We start from the raw sequence: 22,353 nt of genomic DNA, 5'->3' as shown, positions 1-22,353 counted from the left end.
TCAGCTCTGTGTCGCTGTGTTTCTAAGAGGACACACTCTCTTATCCCCGTCATTGGTTGGACCCCTTTGTTAAGAGCTTACTGGAAATCCAAATATGTATTTCCGCTGGCCTACATAAGAAGGTTGTCGTATACGGTTACTGGGAATATACATTAAGAGCTTTCCACACTTACATAAATACTGTATATGTCGGAGTATATATGATATGGTTTTATAAGGATTCCCCCCCCCCCCATGAAGTCATGGCCATCTTATGGCGAGTCTGTAAAGCAGGGGTGTCAAATATGTAGCCCAGGGGCTGAATCAAGTCCACAGAGAGCTCCTCTCAGGTCCCCGAGCAACTGGCTGTCATCTGCATCCTTCTCCCTCTCTCTTGCTTCCTTCTGCATAACAGCTTGCTTTGCCAGGTTTACTCAATCACACAGGAGCTACAGAGCAAAGCCTCTATTTTCTCCATTGGCTGAGGCTCCTCCCTTAGGGAGGAAGGGAGGAGGAATGGCTTGCATTACCAGGCTCTCTCAATCGCAGAGCTACTGAGCCAAGCCTCTCTTCCTTCTATTGGCTGAGGCTCCTCCCCTTCCTGATCCCCTGGGGAAGGAAGGAAAGAGCCAGAGCTTCCTTTGCCCAGTCCCCTGGAATGCACGACAAGAGTTACAAAGAAAGCACCACTAAGACCAACGAATGTTCATGCTTTTAAGTTTTAAAAAAATCTTTAGTTGTGCTTGTCTGCGTCCTCTATAAAGCTTGTTGATTTGCTACCTGGCACGACACTTTATGTCACACACGGCCCGGCAAGGTCTCATTTATGTCAGATCCGGCCCTCATAACAAATGAGTTTGACACCCCTGCTAAGGTTTTCAAGCCGAGAGACGCTCACAGGTGCCCGCCTCTGCACAGTGACCCTGGTATTGCATCCAAATAGTGACCGGGGCTGACCCTGTGTAGTTTCCAAGACTTAATGAGATCGGGCTAGCCTGGCCAATTCAGGTCAGGGCTTCATAAGGCATTTACACGTGCGCTCAGCTTCACTAACCCAGTTTGACGGAAGAAATCCGAAATCCAGGTTTCCTCTCAATCCCAAACGGAACGTAGGGTAAGCACCCCGATGGTGGGTTCGAGATCAAACCAAGCTCGAATGCTCTCTAGAAGCTGAAAGGGCTCAACTGAGGTTGTCATACTTTGGCCACATTACGGGAAGACAAGAGTCACTGGGGGAGGAAACAATCGCGCTAGGAAAAACTGAAGGCGGCAGGGAAAGAGGAAGATCCGGCGTGATATGGGTTGACTCCATCCAGTACGCCACGGCCTTCAGTTTGCAAGATCTGAGAAAGGCTGGTAACGATAGGATGATGGTGATGAAGAAGAAAGATATTGGATTTACACCTCGTCCTTCACTCTGAATCTCAGAGTGGCTCACAATCTCCTTTACCTTCCTCCCCCACAACAGACACCCTGTGAGGTAGGTGGGGCCGAGAGCGCTCCCCCAGAAGCTGCCCTTTCAAGGGCAGCTCCCCCAGAAGCTGCCCTTTCAAGGACAGCTCTCTGACCCAAGGCCCATTCCGGCAGCTGCAAGTGGAGGAATGGGAACTCAAACCCGGTTCTTCCAGATAAGAGTCTGCCCTTTCAAGGACAAACTCTGCCAGAGCTATGGCTGACCCAAGGCCATTCCAGCAGCTGCAAGTGGAGGAGTGGGGAATCAAACCCGGTTCTCCCAGATAAGAGTCTGCCCTTTCAAGGACAACCTCTGCCAGAGCTATGGCTGACCCAAGGCCCATTCCGGCAGCTGCAAGTGGAGGAATGGGAACTGAAACCCGGTTCTTCCAGATAAGAGTCTGCCCTTTCAAGGACAAACTCTGCCAGAGCTATGGCTGACCCAAGGCCATTCCAGCAGCTGCAAGTGGAGGAGTGGGGAATCAAACCCAGTTCTCCCAGATAAGAGTCTGCCCTTTCAAGGACAACCTCTGCCAGAGCTATGGCTGACCCAAGGCCATTCCAGCAGCTGCAAGTGGAGGAGTGGGGAATCAAACTTGGTTCTCCCAGATAAGAGTCTGCGCATTTAACCACTACACCAAACAGGTTCTTTTTTGGAGGTCATGAACTTGTAAGGTTGCCATGGGCTGGAAGGGACGATGTCACACAGCCTTACAGTACCACCATCAGCACCTTCTGAAGAAGTGTGCTTGCACACAAAAGCTTATCCCCAGAATTAAACGTCACTGGTCTTAAAGGCGCCCCTGGACTGAATTTTTGTTCTGTTGCTTCAAGACAACATGGCGAGCCACCCGAATCAACCTTAAACAGAATAACAAAATTCAATGCCCATTACAGTCAATGGACTTTTAGAAGACCACTGAGGACGGCCATGACACACTCTTAAAATAAATGGGTGCAAACAAAAGTCACTGGAGAACAAGTACACTGTGTCAAATTCACAGCACAACTCTGTTACGACCACATCAGATTCTTTCCCCACGGGCTGCAAAAAGAAGACTGCAGATTTATACCCGCCCTTCTCTCGGATTCAGAGACTCAGAGCGGCTCACAATCTCCTATTTCTTCTCCCCCCACAACAGACACCCTGTGAGGTGGGTGGGGCTGAGAGGACTCTAACAGCAGGTGCCCTTTCAAGGACAACCTCTGCCAGAGCTATGGCTGACCCAAGACCATGCTAGCAGGTGCAAGTGCAGGAGTGGGGAATCAAACCCGGTTCTCCCAGATAAGAGTGTGCCCTTTCAAGGACAACCTCTGCCAGAGCTATGGCTGACCCAAGGCCATTCCAGCAGCTGCAAGTGGAGGAGTGGGGAATCAAACCCGGCTCTCCCAGATAAGAGTCTGCCCTTTCAAGGACAACCTCTGCCAGAGCTATGGCTGACCCAAGGCCATTCCAGCAGCTGCGAGTGGAGGAGTGGGGAATCAAACCCGGTTCTTCCAGATAAGAGTGTGCCCTTTCAAGGACAACCTCTGCGAGAGCTCTGGCTGACCCAAGGCCATTCCAGCAGCTGCAAGTGGAGGAGTGGGGAATCAAACCCGGTTCTCCCAGATAAGAGTCTGCCCTTTCAAGGACAACCTCTGCCAGAGCTATGGCTGACCCAAGGCCATTCCAGCAGCTGCGAGTGGAGGAGTGGGGAATCAAACCCGGTTCTTCCAGATAAGAGTGTGCCCTTTCAAGGACAACCTCTGCGAGAGCTCTGGCTGACCCAAGGCCATTCCAGCAGCTGCAAGTGGAGGAGTGGGGAATCAAACCCGGTTCTCCCAGATAAGAGTCTGCCCTTTCAAGGACAACCTCTGCCAGAGCTATGGCTGACCCAAGGCCATTCCAGCAGGTGTAAGTGCAGGAGTGGGGAATCAAACCCAGTTCTCCCAGATAAGAGTCCACACACTTAACCACTACACCAAACTGGCTCTGAGTTTCTACCTTCAAGGCAATTAGGAAAACCTGGAACCAAAAAACCTCATTTCAAATCTGAGCAGTGTTTTCATTTCAAGGCTGAGTAGATATCACTTTACGCCTAAAGCCAAAGGACTGCTGGTTTTCAGCAAAGGGACATATGGTGTAAATGTTGAAAGTGGGAAAGGGAGAATAAAGGGGGAAGTGTCATCATAGTTTCAGGTGAAGAAGGTCCAGGGGAATCCCAAAGTGGGAAATCTAGTTGTTTTTAAAGCGATACATGGCAGGCAACCAAAAGATAGGGAATGTGTGGGCGGCTTCCTAGCAGAAGGTGGAGAGAACAGGTGTGCCTACCTAGGTGATTTCCCCCTGCAAATGCAATTTCATTTTCTTTATTAAAATATTTGTAATCTGTCTTTCTTTGTTGGCCCAAGCTAAAATAAGCCACATGCATCAGGTCACCAGTTTTTAGGGTTGGGGTTTTTTTTTGGCTATTAAGGCACTCTTGTACCAAAATGGTCTACCCACACCCAGGTGGCTCATATGTACCTATATGAGAGATGGTTACCCTCAGCCTAAAGGTACGCAAGCTCAGAGCAGAAACTCACACAGAGATGAAGCAGCCAGCCATCTCTTGAATACAGGCAATTCTGCAGAATAGGAGCAAATATTCCATTTGTAATCAGTGCTGTGATATGACAGAATAATCCTGAGATATGGTTCATTTAGTCCAGGGATGTCAAACCCATTTGTTATGAGGGCTGGATCTGACATAAATGAGACTTTGTTGGGCAGGGCCGTGTGTGTACTTATTTCAGATTAGGTAGCAGAGTTATAAACTTTTTAAAGGCCACAGACAAACATGACTAGAGGTTTTTTTTAAAAAAAACTTAAAACATTAGCACTCGTTGGTCTGAAAGGTGCTTCCTTTGTATTTCTCCCACGGGATCCAGGGAACTGGGCAAAGGAAGCTCTGGCTCTTTCCTTCCCTCCTCAGGGGCCAGGAGAGGGAGAAGCCTCAGCCAATGGAGAATACAGAGGCTTTTCTCTGTAGCTCCTGTGTGATCGAGCAAGGCTGGCAAAGAGAGGGAGAAGGAAGCAGACAAGAGCCAGTTGCTCGGGGGCCTGATAAGAACCCTCCAAGGGCCTCATTTGGCCCCCGGACCGCATGTTTGACACCCCAATTAGTCATACAGATGGCTGCACCCTTTGGAGAGCTGCTTTACACAGGCAGCAGGCTTTAAATGTTTCATTGATTTACGTTTCACCCTATGTTAATGTGCCTCCTCTCCAATATGCAGTTTGGCAACTGCTGATTAAGAACTCGGCAAATACCTGCAGCAAAAACCAGGCTGTTTTAAGTCAGAAGATATAGTTGAGGAAAGAATAATGCTTTCTTTGGGAATAAACCAAGCTCCTGGATTCGGAGAGTCTCCAACATTCCCAAGAACGGTGGGGAGGGGAAGATACTGATTAGACAAAATAAACAGGAGCTGTGCAAAAATAAAGGAGCCTGGGAGTTATGTGTGGGGTTCATTTGGAAGGTGAACAAAACATTTTGTGCAAGTGCGTTAACTTTCCTCCAAAAAAGGCACACCTAGAAAGAGCAACTTCAGAAATAGAGGAACGTGATAGGGGCAGGTGCCCCAAAGGGAGATTTTGCATGGATGAAGGAGGAAGAGGAATAGTTCAGTTAAGTAAGAGTCCAAAGACCACATTCCTCAGAAAACGAAAGAACAGCGTATTCCCAAGAACGTTAGGCCTAAAACCGCTGGTGTTGAAAAGAGAGCTGGAGAGTAGTGTCCCCTCTAAGCGGAGTTAGTGTGAGCTAGCCCAGTTTTTTAGCCTCCAGCTCACCTGGGATCAGGCAACAGAAGCAGAAATAGAGGGGAATTCAAGGAAGAAGACTGAAGAAGCAGGAGAAAAGGCTGGGGGCGGGTTCCCAAGAGGCAAAACTGCAGAGACGGGAGCCCTCGAAAAGGCCACAGCACCCGTGTGTGCGGGAATCTAAAATGGTGAGCCGTTCTCTTTCCCTGGTCCTTCAGAGCGAGGCAGATGAACACACATGAAGCTGCCTTAAACTGAATCAGACAACGGCCCATCAAAAATGAGTATTGTCTACTAAGGTTGGCAGCAGCTCTCCAGGGGCCCAGGGTGGAGGTTTTTCTCATCACCTGTTACCAGTTTGGCATACTAGTTAAGAGTGGCAGACTCTAATCTGGAGAACTGGGTTTGATTCCCCATGCCTCCACATGTGGCTGCTGGGTGACCTTGGGTCAGACACAGTTCACACAGAGCTCTCTCAGCCTCCCTTACCTCACAGGGTGTCTGTTGTGGGGAGAGGAAGGGGAAGGACATTGCAAGTCGGGACTGAGGGGTGGGGTATAAATCCAAACCTTCTTCTTACCTGATCCTTGAACTGGAGATGCTGGGGACTGAACCTGGGACCTTTTGAGTACCAAGCAGATGCTCTACCACTGAGCCATGCCCCCACCTTCTAGGGCAGGGGTGGCCAACCGTAGCACTCCAGATGTTTTTTGCCTACAACTCCCATCAGCTCCAGCCAGCATGGCTGATGGCTGGAGCTAACGGGAGTTGTAGGCAAAAAAACATCTGGAGAGCTACCACTGGCCACCCCTGCTCTAGGGTCACCTTTCTGTCAGTCTCCCCCAGAGGAGAATGTGGTGCACCCTGTGCTCCTCAAACAACCCTTTAAGCAAACAGCTTTTGCTTTACCCTCAACGCACACAAAATGGGCGAGGGTGGAAACCCCACAGCAGTTCAATCAGGGGTGTCAAACATGTGGCTGTCATCTGCTTCCTTCTCCCTCTCTTGCTTCCTTCTGCATCTCTCCTTGCTTCCCTCTGCTTTGCTAAGCATGCTCAATTGCAGAGGAGCAACAGAACAAAACTCCTCCCTTAGCGAGGAAGTGAGGAAAGGAGAGCTTGCTTTGCCAGGCTCTCTCAATCGCACAGCACAGCTACTAAGCCAAGCTTCTCTTCCTTCTGTTGGCTGAGGCTCAGCAAGCCGGTGAGGTGGATTAGGCTGAGCGTGTGAGTTTGTCTGCGTCCTTTATAAAGTTTATAACTCCCTGACCTGGAATTACATTTTATGACATACATGGCCCGACAAGGTTAAGATCCAGCCCTCATAGCAAATGAGTTCAACACCCCTGCTGCATGCTGCATTTTTTTTTTTAGTGTTTTCTGTTCCTCCACTATCTCGGCTAGGCACCTCTCTTCTGCATGGTTTCCCCACCTTCCCTGAACCCTCGTTGCAATTCTGCTTCCCAGTCCTGTGCTGGGGCATCCCCCCCTTTCCTCTGACAAAACGACCCTTAAGGCAGGATTCCACCACGCAGCGTGGTACTTGGGTCAGTCACAGATCTTGCAGAGCTGTCCTTGAAAAGGCAGCTGCTGTGAAAGCTCTCTCAGCCCCATCCACCTCACAGGGTGTCTGTTGTGGGGGGAGAAGATATAGGAGATTGTACGCCGCTCTGAGTCTGATTCACAGAGAAGGGCGGGGTATAAATCTGCAATTCTTCTTCGTCTTCTACTGACACAGCCCCACCAGGCTCTCCCCAGAGTGCTTCACACGGCCCTGACTACCTCGCAGGGGTGTTTTTAGGCTACAATGGGGGAGCCCTCTCCCCTGCCCAGGTCTTATGAGGGGGTGGGGCCCGCAGGGCTTTTTTGTAGCAGGAGCTCTTTTGCATATTAGGCTACACCCCCCTGATGTGCCAAACCTCCAAGAGCTTACAGGACTCTTAGTACACGGCCTACTGACAGCTCCATGAAAAATGGGTACATCAGGGGGTGTGGCCTAATATGCAAAGGAGTTCCTGCTACAAAAAAGCCTTGGGTCTGAGCCTGATAAGAAAAGGCACCTCCTAAAGAAGCATCATCAATTCATTCAGGAGGAGGAAGAAGCCCTGGGAAAGCGGAGGGGCGTGAAGAGCCGGCCCCGGGGACCAATAGGAGGGCGGCGATTGCCACACGTGACCGGCTTGGGGCGGGGTTTGGGGTACGCGAACTGCCCCGACTGGGGGGGGGAAGGCTGGGGCAAGAAGAAATGAGGTGACGGGAGACGCCTGGCGCGGATAGAAAGAGGAGGCGTCGAGGGAGGGTTCCCGCGCGGGAAGAAGGAGGAAAGACCGAGCCCCGCGGGCGCTACCTGTTCAGGGCCGGCCCCGGGACCCGCCGCTGCCACCACCTCCGTCTCCGGCGCCGCCATCTTGCTGCGCCGTTGCCTCGCGTAACTCTCGCGAGACTTCCCGGCCAGCTCGCGTGGCTTCCCTCCACCCTTCGCCAGGGCGTCACGTGATCCACTCATTTCTTTCCCCCTCCCCTTGCCTCGCTCGCTTTCCTTCGAACGAGACTTCCTGGCTACCGTAAATTCGCGAGCGCCTGCGCAGCCACAAGCGTACCCCTCCCTTCGGTTTCTTGACGCTCGCCCTATCCGCGGTCTGTTCAAATTCCTCCCTCGTCTATGAAACTCATTGGCCCCGCCTACCACACAGGGTTGTTGTTGTGAGGATAAAAAGAGGCATGGAGAACCATGCACAAAAGTTACTTGCGCATTTGTCAAGGTATTCTTAAGAAGCATCGCTTCGGTAGTCGGCTGGTCCCGGTTCTTTTACAATTTTCATTATCAGTTCAATTATGTATATCCTGCTTGCTCGGGCAGATCGCATTGGGTTGCCAGGTCTGTGTTGGAAAATCACTGGAGGCTTTGGGGTGGAACCAGGAGGGGGTGGAGTTAGGGGCGTAGAGGGGCCTCGGCGTGGTGCAATGCCATTGAGCAGGGGTGGCCAAACTTGCTTAATGTAAGAGCTACATAGAATAAACATAATCAAATGTTTGAGAGCTGCAAGACATGAACACCAGATGCTTGAGAGCCGCAAAGGAAGGAAGGAAATAGATGGAGGGGAGGGGTGGAAAGAAAGCAACTTTAACTTTAAATGCATTCTCCAAGCTACCAGCTGGCTTGACTTGGAGAAGTTATTTAAAGAGACGAATGCCTTCTCCAAGCCGGCCAACAACCACCCACAATATATGTGAAAGAGTCACATGTGGCTCCCGAGCTGCAGTTTGGCCACCCCTGCCATACAGTCAAAAGCAGCCATCTCTGCCAGCTACAGATCAGTTGTCAAAACGGGAGATCCCCGGGTCCACCTGGAGGCTGGCAACCCTAAATCTCGAACACCCCAAACCTCGTTTCGTTTGAGAACTGGAGATAGGACGGCCATCAGCCAGTACAGCTAGCTAGAACCTCCATGTTCTGAAGCAGTCTATCCCTGAATATAAGACTGTTGGGTGCAAACAGGAGACTGTAGTCTCCCTGCCTTGTCTGTGAGCAATCCGGGTGCTGGCCACAGCTGGAAACTGGATGCTGAAATCCAGACATGCAGGGTCTGATTCTCAGTTGCCAGCCTCCAGATGGGGCCTGGAGATCTCCCGGAATTACAACCGATCCCCAGACAAATTGCGGTCAGAAAAATGGCTGCTCCATTACACCCCACCCCGAAGTCCTCCTCTCTCCAAAACCTGCCCTTCCCAAGCGCCATTTCCCAAATCCCCAGGAATTTCTCAACCTGGAGTTGGCAACCCTACTCAATCCTGCAGAGCCGGTCTCCTTACGGGAAAATGACAGCTACCCTTTTGCTTCCCACAGCGCGGCTCGGACTGATTTAAAACCACGTGTTTGCTCCTCTAGGCCAATTTTTCTATTGGAAGTGGGCGCTTCCGGTGCCAAAAAAAGAAAACAAGGAGGGGAAGGGGCTGGGGATTCCGGTCAAGCCCATCTGGCTTTTGCTTTCTCCCCTCCTGCCTGCCAAATAGGATCCACTCCGCCTTTCCTCTTCAGGAACTGGGGGGGAGAAAGGTTCCTGATCTGTCCCATCCGATTCAAAGAGATGAGCCGGGAAATGCGGAAGCCTAAAACGGAACCTGTGGATTTAGAGGAGGAGGAAAAAGGAGCCCAGGGAGAACTTTTGCGGCCCGAACAGCGGCTGGAGGAGGGACAGCTTGGAGACACGGCCGGGGAAAACGAAGAACCGGGTAAGGGGGCCAGAAAGTGTGGGGATCCCTTCCAGCCAATGTTCCCTCTAAGCTGCAGAGTCTTGTGAGCGAAAATTCTACTTTGTGAGCTTCTAGCATTAAAGTTGTGAGCTGCTGCATCAATTAATTTCCTCCAGGGCCATGTTTCCCGAGCTGAGACAAAAAGGTGTGAGCTGGAGGCTAAAAAATTGTGAGCTAGCTCACACTAACTCAGCTTAGAGTAGTGGGGAGGAAACTGTGGCTCAGGAGCCGCATGTGGCTCTTTCACACATATTGTGTGGCTCTCAAAGCCCCCACCGCCCTGTTGGCCAGCTTGGAAAAGGCATTTGTCTCTTTAAACCACATCTCCAAGGCAGCTTGGAGAATGCATTTAAAGGTCAAGTTGCTTTCTTTCCATCTCTCCCTCCCATCTATTTGCTTTCTTTCCTTCTTCCTGTCATTCTTTCTGCTTGCGGCTCTCAAACATCTGAGGTTCGTGTCTTGCGGATCTGAAACATCTGACGTTTATTCTTTGTGGCTCTTAGGTTAAGCAAGTTTGGCCACCCCTGGCTTAGAGGGAACACTGCTTCCAACAGCGCCCCTTCATGCCATTAGCTCTGGATTCGAATTTATCCCCTTTTGGACCCAGTCAGGAAGGAATGGCTTGCAAACGAATCGTTCCCACTTGCCTGTGGCGCGCTCACATGCATTCACACACACACAGGCACACACCCGAGTTAAGTTGCCTTCGTTTCAGCCTCAAGGCTCTGCTCTTGTACCTCTTGGCTTCATTTTGTATGCCACCTTCCTTGCTGACACTCCAGGCAGGTTACAGCTACAAAGGATGTGCTGAGAGCAGCAATACAGGCAAGGCCAACAAGCAAAGAATGATGGGTCTCCATCAATGCGCTCTCTAAGCCAGGGGTGTCAAACATGCAGTCCGGGGGCCAAATCAGGCCCCCGGCGGGTTCCTATCAGGCCCCCGAGGAACTGGCTGGCATCTGCTTCCTTCTCCCTATATCTTGCTTCCTTCTGCTTCACAGCTTGCTTTGCAAGGCTTGCTCAATTGCACAGGAGCTACAGAGAAAAGCCTCTATTTTCTCCATTGGCTGAGGCTCCTTTTCTGGGGGAGGAAGAAAAGCAGAGCTTGTTTTTTCCGGGCTCTCTATTTTTGCTCACAGCAATATACACAACAATCGTTATAGTGACAAATTGCTATGTCATCAAATGCAAAATACAAAAAAACAATTCATGAAGAATCTTCCAAAATAAGGCGCCCCGATGTGCAGGCTGCCGACTTTAAAAGTCCTGCTTCGGTTGTCACTCTTCCAGCAAAGGTTGCTCCATTCAGTTTCAAAACTACAATGCAAAATATACATGTTCATATCGAACAGTCGCTGAGGTCTCAGCTTCAACCAATTTCTATCAACCCGCGATACTCACAACGTCCCCGTTCAATCACGCTTGCTGCTGCTCTTCCCGATGCGTCCCTCGCTGCTAAGCTATAATAATATAACAATACAGCATAAGTCACTTCAATGGAGATACCAAATATTCCCACCTTAATAGAGAGACTATACCTACTGCTTTTTACATATACTATAATATGGGAATAAAGATTCTCCAAAGAAGTTTTCAATTCGGCATTACGCTCTAACCCTAACCCTCAAGGCAAAATGCTGCCGCTACCCATATCTTTTTAAAGCTGCAATCCATGACACCTGTTCTTACACAAAGGAGATCGCACACGATACTTACATACATACCAATCTATGTTGTCTCGATGCTAACATTAAAAAACAGTGACATCGACTTAACCCGTGTCTGCAAAATCCATGTCAATTACAAAAAAAAAAAAAATACATTTTACCAATTTGGTTACAAAAAAATTACAAGAAGCAAGAATAATCAAGATTGCTGTTCAAACCATATGACATGACTGAGTTTAATCTATGAATCCAGAAACATTCTTCTCTGAGTACCGCCGTACAGACGGCACTCTGCTTTGTGGTGGAATGGCTTGCCTGAAGGAAGTGCGGTCTCATTTGGAATACTGTGTGCAATTCTGGTCACCGCACCTCAAAAAGGATATTACAGCATTGGAAAAAGTGCAAAAAAGGGCAACTAGAATGATTACAGGTTTGGAACACTTTCCCTATGAAGAAAGGTTAAAACGCTTGGGACTCTTTAGCTTGGAGAAACGTCGACTGCGGGGTGACATAATAGAGGTTTACAAGATTATGCATAGGATGGAGAAAGTAGAGAAAGAAGTACTTTCCTCCCTTTCTCACAATACGAGAACTCGTGGGCATTCGATGAAATTGCTGAGCAGTCGGGTTAGAACGGATAAAAGGAGGTACCGTACTTTTTCACCCAAAGGGTGATTAACATGTGGAATTCACTGCCACAGGAGGTGGTGGCGGCTACAAGCATAGCCAGCTTCAAGAGGGGTTTGGATAAAAATATGGAGCAGAGGTCCATCAGTGGCTATTAGCCACAGTGTGTATATATATACATTTTTGGCCACTGTATGATACAGAGTGTTGGACTGGATGGGCCATTGACCTGATCCAACATGGCTTCTCTTATGTTCTTAAGTCTTCCCTGCTTCTGTCATTGCACAACAGTGTTCCCTCTAGGCTGAGTTAGGGTTTTCTAGCTTTTGGCTCACACATTTTTGTTTAAGCTCAGGAAAAATGGTTCCAGAGCAAACTAATTGATGCAGCGGCTCACAGCTTTAAATGCCAGTAGCTCACAAAGTAGAATTTTTGCTCACAAGACTCCACAGCTTAGAGGAGGGGTGTCAAACATTTTACCAATGTTATTACAAAAAATTACAAACACGTGGCCCCGAATCAGGCCCCCAAGCAACTGGCTGTCATCTGCTTCCTTCTCCCTCTGTCTTGCTTCTTTCTGCATCACAGATTGTTTTGCGAGGCTTGCTCAATCACACAAGAGCTACAGAGCAAAGCCTCTATTTTCTTCATTGGGTGAGGCTCCTCTTTTGGGGAACAAAGGGGGGAAGGGAACATGCCTTGCCAGGCTCTCTCAATTGCACAGCAGAGCTACTAAGCCAAGCCTCCCTTCTGTTGGCTCAGGGGCCCCCAATACCCCCACTCCTGGTCTCCTGGGGAAGGAAGGAAAGCTTGCTTTGCCCAGTTCTCTGGATCTCACAGGAGAGATACAAGGAAGACACCTTTGAGACCAATGAGTTCTAATGTTTTAAGCATGTTTTATTTTAAGCTTTTAAAAATCTTTAATTGTGTTTCTGTCCTTTATAAAGTTTATATCTCCACTAACCGGCATTACATTTTATGATGTAATGATCTGGTCCAACAGGGTCACATTCATGATGGATCTGGCCTTCATAACAAATGAGTTTGAAGAAGCGTAGCCACAAACTATGTAAAGGCCTCAGATTCAGCAGGAGCTCACAGGAGCACAGCTCCTGAACTTTTCTGAGGGTTCCACCTCTTCCTCCCCACCTACCTTGTCCATTGAATAGGAGGTGCAACTGCATAACAATCCTTGGATTAGGAGAGCGGGCAGCCAGACAGCCAGCCACCAGGGGCTTTGCCACACTCCCAGCAGCCCTCGTTAACCCCTGGAGAAGCCCACGCCACCCTTTCTCCACTTCTTATGTGATTTTGGGCTGCCGGTGGCTTCTTGGCCTTTTGACTGGGGGGGGGGCAGCCCAGGGGAGCCCCAGGCGAGCGAGGCCTGCTTGGGCTGGCTGGATCTCTAGCCAGCCCAAGCAGGCCTCGCACGCCTGGGCCTCTCCATTCTTGTGTTGGATTGATTTTGGCTGGTGGGGGGGGGCAGCATATGCTAATGAGTTATGCTAATAAGCTCCACCACCTATTTTTCTACAAAACAACCCCTGACTGTAACCGATTGGCATGGCGCAGCCCGCTTCAAGTTACCACGAGAGCAGTGGCCTATGTAAGTAAATAGAACAAAATTTGAGTCCAGTGGCCCCTTTAAGGCCAACGAAGTTGAATTTCCAGGTAGAAGGTTTTGTGTGAGTGCATCTGAGGAAGGGTGCATCCACACAAAAGCTCATACCCAGAATTACACTTTGTTGATCTTAAAGGAGCCACTGGTTCCGAACCCCCTTTTCAGAGGCAGTCGGTCTGTGAATATTCAGTACGGTGAGCTACAATGGCAGGGGAAGGCCCTGCCCACGTGTTCCAAGGGTTAGCTACAAAGGGGAGCAAAGGAAGGGCAGCCTCTTAGGATGCGTTCACATTGCACTAAATCAGGGGTGGCCAAACGGTGGCTCTTTCACGCACATTGGTGTGGCTCTCAAAGCCCCCACTGCCCCATTGGCTGGCTCGGGGAAGGCATTGGTCTCTAAATAATTTCTCCAAGCCAACTGGTGACTTGGAAAATGCATTTAAAGTTGCTTTCTTTCCACTTCTCCCCCCCTCCCACCTCTATCGATCTGTCTGTCTATCATTCGTCTGTCTGTCTATCTCCTTCCTTACTTCCTTGTCTTGTGGTTCTCAAGCATCTGAAGTTCACGTTTTGCGGCTCAAAAACATCTTGACATTTATTCTTTGCGGCTCCTATGTTAAGCAGGTTTGGCCACAACTGCACTTAATCGCACCTTTTGAGACTGGATTCGTAAGAATAGCGAAAACCCCACTTGCATGCCGCACCCCAATTTCTGCCCCCCCAGCCCAGGTCCGCCCCCGAGCGCCTGGCTTCACTCGTCCCCCACCCGGGCGGGTTTGTTTAGCGCCAGCGGCGCGTCCCCGCCCCTTGACCGCCTGTCGGGGGGCTTTCCCGTTCCACGGCGGTGAGCTCATCACCGCCGGCGGCCAATCAGGAAGCGGCAGCCGGCGGGGCAGGGGAATTCCAAGCGGCTTCGGCCTTCTTCAAAGGCGGGCGGGGGAGAGGGGGGAAAGTTGGGGGTTTGGGGGGCCGGAGGGGGAAGCTGGGGCCGAGCCCGGGCTATGCGGAGCCCCGGAGGGCAGCGGCGGCCGCTGGAGGAGCAGGAGGAGCGGGAAGAGATGCTGCGCCTCCCCGTGGGTAAGGGGAGAGGAGCTGGAGGGAACGGGGAGGGGCGGCGGAATTGAAAGCCGAGCGACCGCTGGACTCAGACTTTACCGCTCGATCTCTGCCTGAGACCCTGGGGAGCCGCTGTAGCTCAGTGGTAGAACCAATGCTTTTGGCAGGCAGAAGGTCCCCGGTTCAATCCCGGCATCTCTCCAGTTAAAAGGACCAGGCAGGAGGGGATGGGAAAGACCTCAGCCTGAGACCCTGGAGAGCCATGAAGTGGAGCTGTGACTCAATGGAAGAGCCTCTGCTTGGCATGCAGGAGGTCCCCGGTTCAATCCCCGGCATCTCCAGTTAAAAGGACCAGGCAGGAGGCGATGGGAAAGACCTCAACCTGAGACCCTGGAAAGCCATGAAGTGGGGCTGTGGCTCAGTGGAAGAGCCTCTGCTTGGGATGCAGGAGGTCCCAGGTTCAATCCCCGGCATCTCCAGTTAAAAGGACCAGGCAGGAGGGGATGGGAAAGACCTCAGCCTGAGACCCTGGAGAGCCATGAAGTGGGGCTGTGACTCAATGGAAGAGCCTCTGCTTGGGATGCAGGAGGTCCCAGGTTCAATCCCCCGCATCTCCAGTTAAAAGGACCAGGCAGGAGGGGATGGGAAAGATCTCAGCCTGAGACCCTGGAGAGCCATGAAGTGGGGCTGTGGCTCAGTGGGTAGAGCATCTGCTTGGCATCCAGAAGGTCCAAAGTTCAATCCCCGGCATCTACAGTTAAAAAGGGCCATGCAGCAGGTGATGGGAAAGACCTCTCTGCCTGAAGGGTGTTGTGGTTTCCTGGGGCTTTGGAGGGGCTGGGCAAGTACAGACAGGCCTGGGGCACTGAGAAACTTGCAGCTAGTTCTAGGGACATCTCTGCACCGCCTGCCACCCCTGAAAGTGCCCTGGTAGGGCTCCTAGGGCAGACCTCAGCCTGAGACCCTGGAGAGCCATGGAGTGGGGCTGTAGCTCGGTGGTAGAGCATCTGTTTGGCTTGCAGAAGGTCCTGGGTTCAATCCCTGGCATCTCCAGTTAAAATGACAAGGTGACGTGAAAGACCTCTCCCTGAGACCCTGGAGAGCGACTGCCAGTCTGAGTAGGCAAGTTCTTGAGGGGCTTATGGATCTGCTTCATCTACTCATGGATCCAGAGCATAGGGACAAACTTGGACTGTGCTTAGATCCAGGTTTGTTGGTCTGAAGCAGTAGAACGAAGTAGGAGTCAAGTGGTGCCTTTAAGACCAACAAAGTTTTATTCAGAATGTAAGCTTTCGTATGTATGCGTACTTCTTCAGACTTGTTAGTGACAGTGGTTAAACCAAGGCAGGGGGAGGTTTGCATGTGTCCAGGGGAGGGGTGGGGTGTCCAGGGGTGGGGTGACCAAACCACGACTCAGGAGTCACATGTGGCTCTTTTACATGTGACTCTCGAATCCCACACATCCCTATCGGCTGGCTTTTAATGCATTTAAGTTCAAATTGCTTTCTTTTCACCTCTCCTCCCTCCCCCCATCTTTTTGCTTGCCTGCTCTCAAGTGTCTGGTGTTCATGTTTTGCAGCTCTCAAACATCTGACGCTCATGTCTTGTGGCTCCCAGACATTTAACCTTTATTCTATGTGGCTCTTACATTAAGCAAGTTTGGTCACCGCGATCTAGGGCATGTTATTGTGAGATGGAATTACCACGCATGTGTACTTTCTCTGTCTTCTCTAGCAAACTGTCAGATTTTTGTTTGATTTGCAAAATGCATCTTACCGCAGCGAAATGACCATGCTGATTTTTAGGTTGGGTGGCTTGTGAGAACATTTGCTGCTTCTTGGTCTTTTACGATAGTGACTTGTTCTCCTTGTTTTTATTGTTTGGCTTGAAATCCTAAGGACGCTTTCTTGGAAGGAAGTCCTTGTTGAATAAAATAGGATTCACTTTCAAAAAAAGACCACCTTGGGAATGGCCTCGTGGTCCCTAATTCAGGCTCACAGAGAATCATCTCCTGCTAACCGAGTGTGGATACAGGCTAAAAATCTGGTGTTCATTCTTGGAGAGGGGCCGTGTCTCAGTGGGAGAACATCTGCTTGGTTACAAATCCAAGGGTGGAATTCTAGCAGGAGATCCTTTGCATATTAGGCCACACACCACGATGTAGCCAATCCTCCAAGAGCTTACAAGCCTCTTTTTTTGTAAGCTCTTGGAGGATTGGTTACATCAGAGGTGTGTGGCTTAATATGCAAAGGAGCTCCTGCTAGAATTCCACCCCTGCAAATGACACAGCTATCAGTACCTGTTGCTAGTAAAGAGTGCCGTGGACACAGATCTTTTGTGAATTAATTTGCCTGGCTGCAAATGGCTGTTTGGTATTTTTATGTAGCGACTGCGTCTCATATCTTGATAATTAACTTGCATAACGGGAACATATGAAGCTGCCTTATACTGAATCAGACCCTTGGTCCATCAAAGTCAGTATTGTCTATTCAGACTGGCAGCGGCTCTCCAGGGTCTCAAGCTGAGGATTTTCACACCTATTTGCCTGGACCCTTTGTTGGAGATGCCAGGGATTGAACCTGGGACCTTCTGCTTCCCAAGCAGATGCTCTACCACTGAGCCACCGTCCCTCCCCAACATAGGATTCAAGTAGTCTCAGTTCTCCTACTCTTTGGCAAGGGGATCTAGAGAATAGTGGGAATGGGGCTGCCAGAGCCTGGTGAGAAAATACTTGGAGATTTTGGGGGTGGAGCCTGCAGAAAAAAAGGGTTTGGGGACTTCAATGGGGTATCATGCTTTAGAGCAGGGGTGGACAAACTTGTTTAACAAGAGCCACTTAGAATAAACATTAGATATTTGAGAGCTGCAAGACATGAATGTCATGTTTGAGAATTGCAAGGAAGGAAGGACATAGATGGGGGAAGGGGGTGGAAAGAAAGCAGCTTTAACCTCAAGAGCCAGTTTGGTGTAGTGGTTAAGTGCGCAGACTTTTATTTGAGAGAATCGGGTTTTATTCCCCACTCCTCCACTTGCAGCCGCTGGAGTGGCCTTGGGTCAGCCGTAGTTCTTGTAGGAGTTGTCCTTGAAAGGGCAGCTGCTGTAAGAGCTCTCTCAGCCCCACCTTCCTCACAGGGTGTCTGTTTTTTGGGGGGAGGGCAGGTAAAGGAGATTGCGACTGCTCTGAAACTCTGAGATTCAGAATATAGGGCGGGATATAAATCCAATAGCTTCCAATAGCTTCTTAAATGCATTCTCCAAGCCACCAGCTGACTTGGCTTGGAGAAATGATTCAAAGAGAGAGATGCTTTCTCCAAACCAGCCGACAGAATGGTGGGGGCTTTGAGAAACACACAACATTTGTGAAAGAGCCAGTTTGGTGTAGTGGTTAAGTGTGTGGGCTCTTATCTGGGAGAACCAGGTTTGATTCCCCACTCCTCCACTTGCACCTGCTGGAATGGCCTTGGGTCAGCCATAGCTCTGGCACAGCTGTCCTTGAAAGGGCAGCTTCTGGGAGAGCTCTCTCAGCCCCACCCGCCTCACAGGGTGTCTGTTGTGGGGGAGGAAGATAAAGGAGACTGTGAGCCGTTCTGAGACTCTTCGGAGTGGAGGGCGGGATATAAATCCAATATCATTGTTCACGAAAAGGGAGGGGTTGGAGTTACCAGAAAATTTCCACCCCATTAGTTTATTATCTATAGTGGGCAAATTGTATGCCAAACATTTAGAACTCCGATTAACTGACTGGATGCGCCTAGGAAACATCATAGGTCCTGAACAAATTGGCTTCTCCAAAGGCAAATCTGCTATGGACCATTGCTGCACTCTGGCCTTCCTTGCTGAAAAATATATGCATACCGGGGCAAAAAATTTATATGCTGCCTTCATCAACTTGAAGGGTGCATTTGATTCGACAGATAGAGCCCAACTATGGATTAAGCTAGGTTACCTGGGAATGGACCCTTGTCTGCTTTTTTTCTCGAGGAAACTTCATTCTAATACTTTTTGCCGAGTGAAATTTTCTTCTAGCGGTGACTTGACTAGCAAAATCACAGTGTTAAAGGGGGTTAAACAAGGTTGCGTGCTGGCCCTGCATCTTTTAAATTTATTTTTAACTGACCTGGTACAATTTTTGAACCCTATTAATGGTCATCCGCCTAAACTAGTAGGCCGAGCGCTCCCCTTATTACTTTATGCCGATGATACTACCATCCTCTCTTGCACAAGTGTGGGCCTGCAAAGGTATTTGAATGCCTTCTATGACTACTGTAATTGTAATTCACTCATCACATGTGGCTCCTAAGCTGCAGTTTGGCCACCCCTGCCTTAGAGTCTACCTTCCAAAGTGACCATTGTCTCTAGATGAACTGTCTTGGTCGCCCGGAGATCAGTTGTAATCCTAGGTGATCTTTAGCTGCTACCCAGAGGCTGGGAATTCTAGTTAGGAGACCGAGTGCAAGCCTGGCCTGATTAGACACAGAGGTTGGCTTTTGGACCTTAGGAAGTGGGGGCAAGATCTCTGGCCCTGGGAAGACTAGGGTGCAATGAAAATGAACTGGATGCGAAAGGGAGAGACTGTCTTCTTTGGGAGGGGTGTACCAAACTGGGGTGACTGGGTAGTGTCGTCAACGGATCAAGGACAAAAAGGGCCAGTCTGGTTCTGTGTCTCTAGCTGCTGCTCAGCCTGCAGAAACCCACAGGTGACATTTATTCATAGAATCATAGAGTTGGGACCTCTAGGGTCATCTAGTCTAACCCCCTGCACAGTGCAGGAAACTCACAAACACCTCCCCCTAAATTCACAGGCTCTGCATTGCTGTCAGATGGCCATCTAGCCTCTGTTTAAAAACCTCCCAAGGAAGGAGAGCCCACCACCTCCCGAGGAAGCCTGTTCCACTGAGGAATTGCTCTAACAGTCAGGAAGTTCTTCCTAATGTTGAGCTGGAAATCTTTTGATTTAATTTCAACCCATTGGTTCTGGTTCTACCTTCTGGGGCCACAGAAAACAATTTCACACCATCCTCTATATGACAGCCGTTCAAGTACTTGAAGATGGTGATCATATCACCTCTCAGCCGCCTTCTCTCCAAGCTAAACGTCCCCAGCTCCTTCAACCTTTCCTCATAGGACTTGGTCTCCAGACCCCTCACCATCTTCATCGTCCTCCTCTGGACCCGTTCCAGCTTGTCTATAACCTTCTTAAAATGTGGTGCCCAAAACTGAACACAATACTCCAGGTGAGGTCTTACCAGAGCAGAGTAAAGCGATACCTTCATATCACGTGATCTGGACACCAAGGACCCACTTTAGCTTCTTTTCTTATAGGAATCGTCTGTGATTGCGCTTTCAGTATTTCGCTTTTAAGAAACTCTCACCCCTCCTGAACCCCCTTCCTCCTAAGTATTTCTGACCATGGGATTTTACCCAGCATAGTTCTAAGTTTATCGAAGTTTGCCTTTCTGAAATCCAACCTATAAGTCTGACTACGTATAGCTTTTTCCTAACCTAAGATTGTAAATTCCAAAATCACATGGTCACTACTGCCCAGGGTGCCCACTATTTCCACTTCTTCAATTTATTTATTTATTTATATTTTGACTTATATCCCGCCCTTCCCACCGAAGTGGCTCAGGGCGGCTCACAACACATAAACTTACATAAGTTTATCTTAAAAACATTTACATAGTAAGGATTAAAACAATAAATTAATAAAACATAAGACATAAAAACCAGCGGTCTGTTAAATGCATTCTGATTCCATCCAGAAATTCTCAATCAATTCTTCCTTGTTGGTGAGAATCAGATCCAAGATAGCAGATCCCCTTGTTTCCTTCTTCACTTTCTGGAAAAGGAAGTTGTCAGCAAGACAAGTCAGGAATCTATTTGGCTTTTCATTTTTAGCAGAGTTGGACTTCCCACAGTTGTCCGGGTAATTGAAATCTCCCATGATCACTGTGTCCCTTCTCTTGGAGAACTTTGCAATCTGCTGTAGAAGTATCTCATCCAGTCCTCTGCCTGACTTGGTGGTCTATAGCAGACCCCCACAATAATATCACTGTTATTTCTTACTCCTTTTATTTTTACCCAGAGACTCTCAACTGAGCTGCCATGCTCAGATTCACATATTTCCTCACAAGTATATGCCTCCTTCACATATACTGCTACACCTCCGCCCTTTCTCATTTGCCTGTCCCTTTTAAATAAGTTGTACCCCTGAATCCTAATATTCCAGTTGTGTCATCCCACCACATTTCAGTAAGGCCTATTAGGTCATAGTCTCCTTCCTTTATTAGGACTTCCAGTTCCTCCTGTTTGTTTCCCATACTCTGTGCATTAGTTTAGAGACATCGGAATCCACGTTTTATGCATCCCGAGGGTTTAGTTTCCATACAAGCCTGCAAGTTCACATTACCTAGCGTATGCACCGCTCTTTGCAAATCTTTAATGTTCTTATCCCCAGTTTCTGGGATCATACAAGGCTTTGAATTATTGTCTCGCTCCCCCATACAATTTAGTTTAAAGCCCTCCTTATTAGGTTAGCAAGGCTGTTACCAAACACCCTTTTCCCTACCGCCGTAAGGTGCAAACCATCTCCCGATAGAAGACCACCATCTCGAAAGTGTAAGCCATGGTCCAGAAATCCAAATCTTTCCTGACGACACCATCGACGTAGCCAGTCGTTTATTTGAAGTATTCTTCTTTCTCGTCCTAAGCCACGGCCTTCAACAGGAAGCACTGATGAGAACACAACCTGTGCGCCCAGCTCCTTCACCGTCTGACCAAGAGCCGCATAGTCTTTTCTAATACGTTCAGGGCTATGACGGGCAGTATCGTTTGTTCCCATGTGGATCAGCACGAAAGGATAGTAATCCGTGGGCTTGATAAGTCTTCTAATCCTTTCTGTCACGTGCTGGATGCGTGCATCCGGCAGACAGCAGACCTCTCGGGATGACAAGTCCGGTCGGCACACTCCGGGCTCCGCCCCTCTGAGCAAGGAGTCTCCAATCACCACCACCTTCCTCTTCCTATATCGGGGAGCAGAATCTGCAGGCTTCTTATCCACAGGATCGCACCACGAAAACTAACCTTCCCGGTCTGCTCATATCTGCAGATGAAACTGCCTTTAAAGATGCAGGAGCAGGGGCCAGTCAAAAAGTTGGCGACATAGTGCAGGAAATGGGGGTCTCTGTGTTTGCACCGTGCGGGCAAGGAGGGATTTGTTAGCAGGTGGCACCCAGTTTTAGGTTGTGTGAATGTAGCATGAGACAGAGTCCTCGCCCCATGCGAATAGGGGCGATTGAAAATAGCTCCCTCCGTCAACAGACGGTTTCATTCTGAGTTGCAAACTTTTCCTCTGCTGTTCGAGAACCGCACGATGTGCAGAAATCCAGCTTGCAGGAGCGGCGACGGGGAGACTCTTTCCCTGCTAGATTTCTGCTTGCTGCGCAGCTGTCGAAAGCACGGCTGCCCTTTGCTTTTGAGAGCTGCTGTGGCCGAGTGGCTCAAAAGGTGAGCCGGGAAATCCCTACTTTGAAACTCGCCTGGCTCTAGGGTAAACCGCTTCCTTCCTTTTATTTATTTATTTGCTTTCAGCCCATCCTGGAGTGGGGATAAGAACGTTGGTCTGCCCTGCGAGGATTACTGACGTGGCGATCTTTTCTTTAAAAGCCCCAAACTAGATGGTTTGATCTGGGTTTTAAACAGGGCATCCTCCAACGTAAGGTTGACAGATGATGCTGAAATGTTTGTTTAGATTTATACTCCGCCCTATACTCTGAATCTCAGAGTGGCACAGTCAGTGTTCCCTCTGAGCTGAGTTAGCGTGCGTTAGCTCACAGATTTTTAGCCTCCAGCTCACACATTTTTGTCAGGAAAAATGGCCCCAGAGCACAACAATTGGTGCAGGAGCTCACAACT

At 49.4% G+C, this 22,353-nt stretch overlaps 2 protein-coding genes across 2 annotated transcripts in view; one reads left to right on the top strand and one right to left on the bottom strand.

Annotated features, from left to right (window-relative positions):
* The window catches only part of CLPTM1 (CLPTM1 regulator of GABA type A receptor forward trafficking), a 59,888-nt gene extending 52,173 nt beyond the window's left edge, over window positions 1–7,715 (bottom strand). Inside the window, exon 1 of the mRNA XM_060258237.1 lies at window positions 7,562–7,715. Coding sequence (XP_060114220.1) covers window positions 7,562–7,621 — 60 coding nt within the window. The 5' untranslated portion in view covers window positions 7,622–7,715. The remainder of the gene's footprint in view (window positions 1–7,561) is intronic.
* Window positions 7,716–9,280: 1,565 nt separating this feature from the next.
* RELB (RELB proto-oncogene, NF-kB subunit) overlaps window positions 9,281–22,353 on the top strand; it is a 36,505-nt gene continuing 23,432 nt past the window's right edge. Inside the window, exon 1 of the mRNA XM_060258295.1 lies at window positions 9,281–9,447. Coding sequence (XP_060114278.1) covers window positions 9,303–9,447 — 145 coding nt within the window. The 5' untranslated portion in view covers window positions 9,281–9,302. The remainder of the gene's footprint in view (window positions 9,448–22,353) is intronic.

The sequence above is a fragment of the Heteronotia binoei genome, chromosome 17 (assembly GCF_032191835.1).
Source record: "Heteronotia binoei isolate CCM8104 ecotype False Entrance Well chromosome 17, APGP_CSIRO_Hbin_v1, whole genome shotgun sequence".
Taxonomy (NCBI): Eukaryota; Metazoa; Chordata; class Lepidosauria; order Squamata; family Gekkonidae; genus Heteronotia; species Heteronotia binoei.
Note: the sequence above shows the minus strand (reverse complement) of the source record. Positions and strands in the feature narration are given on the sequence as shown.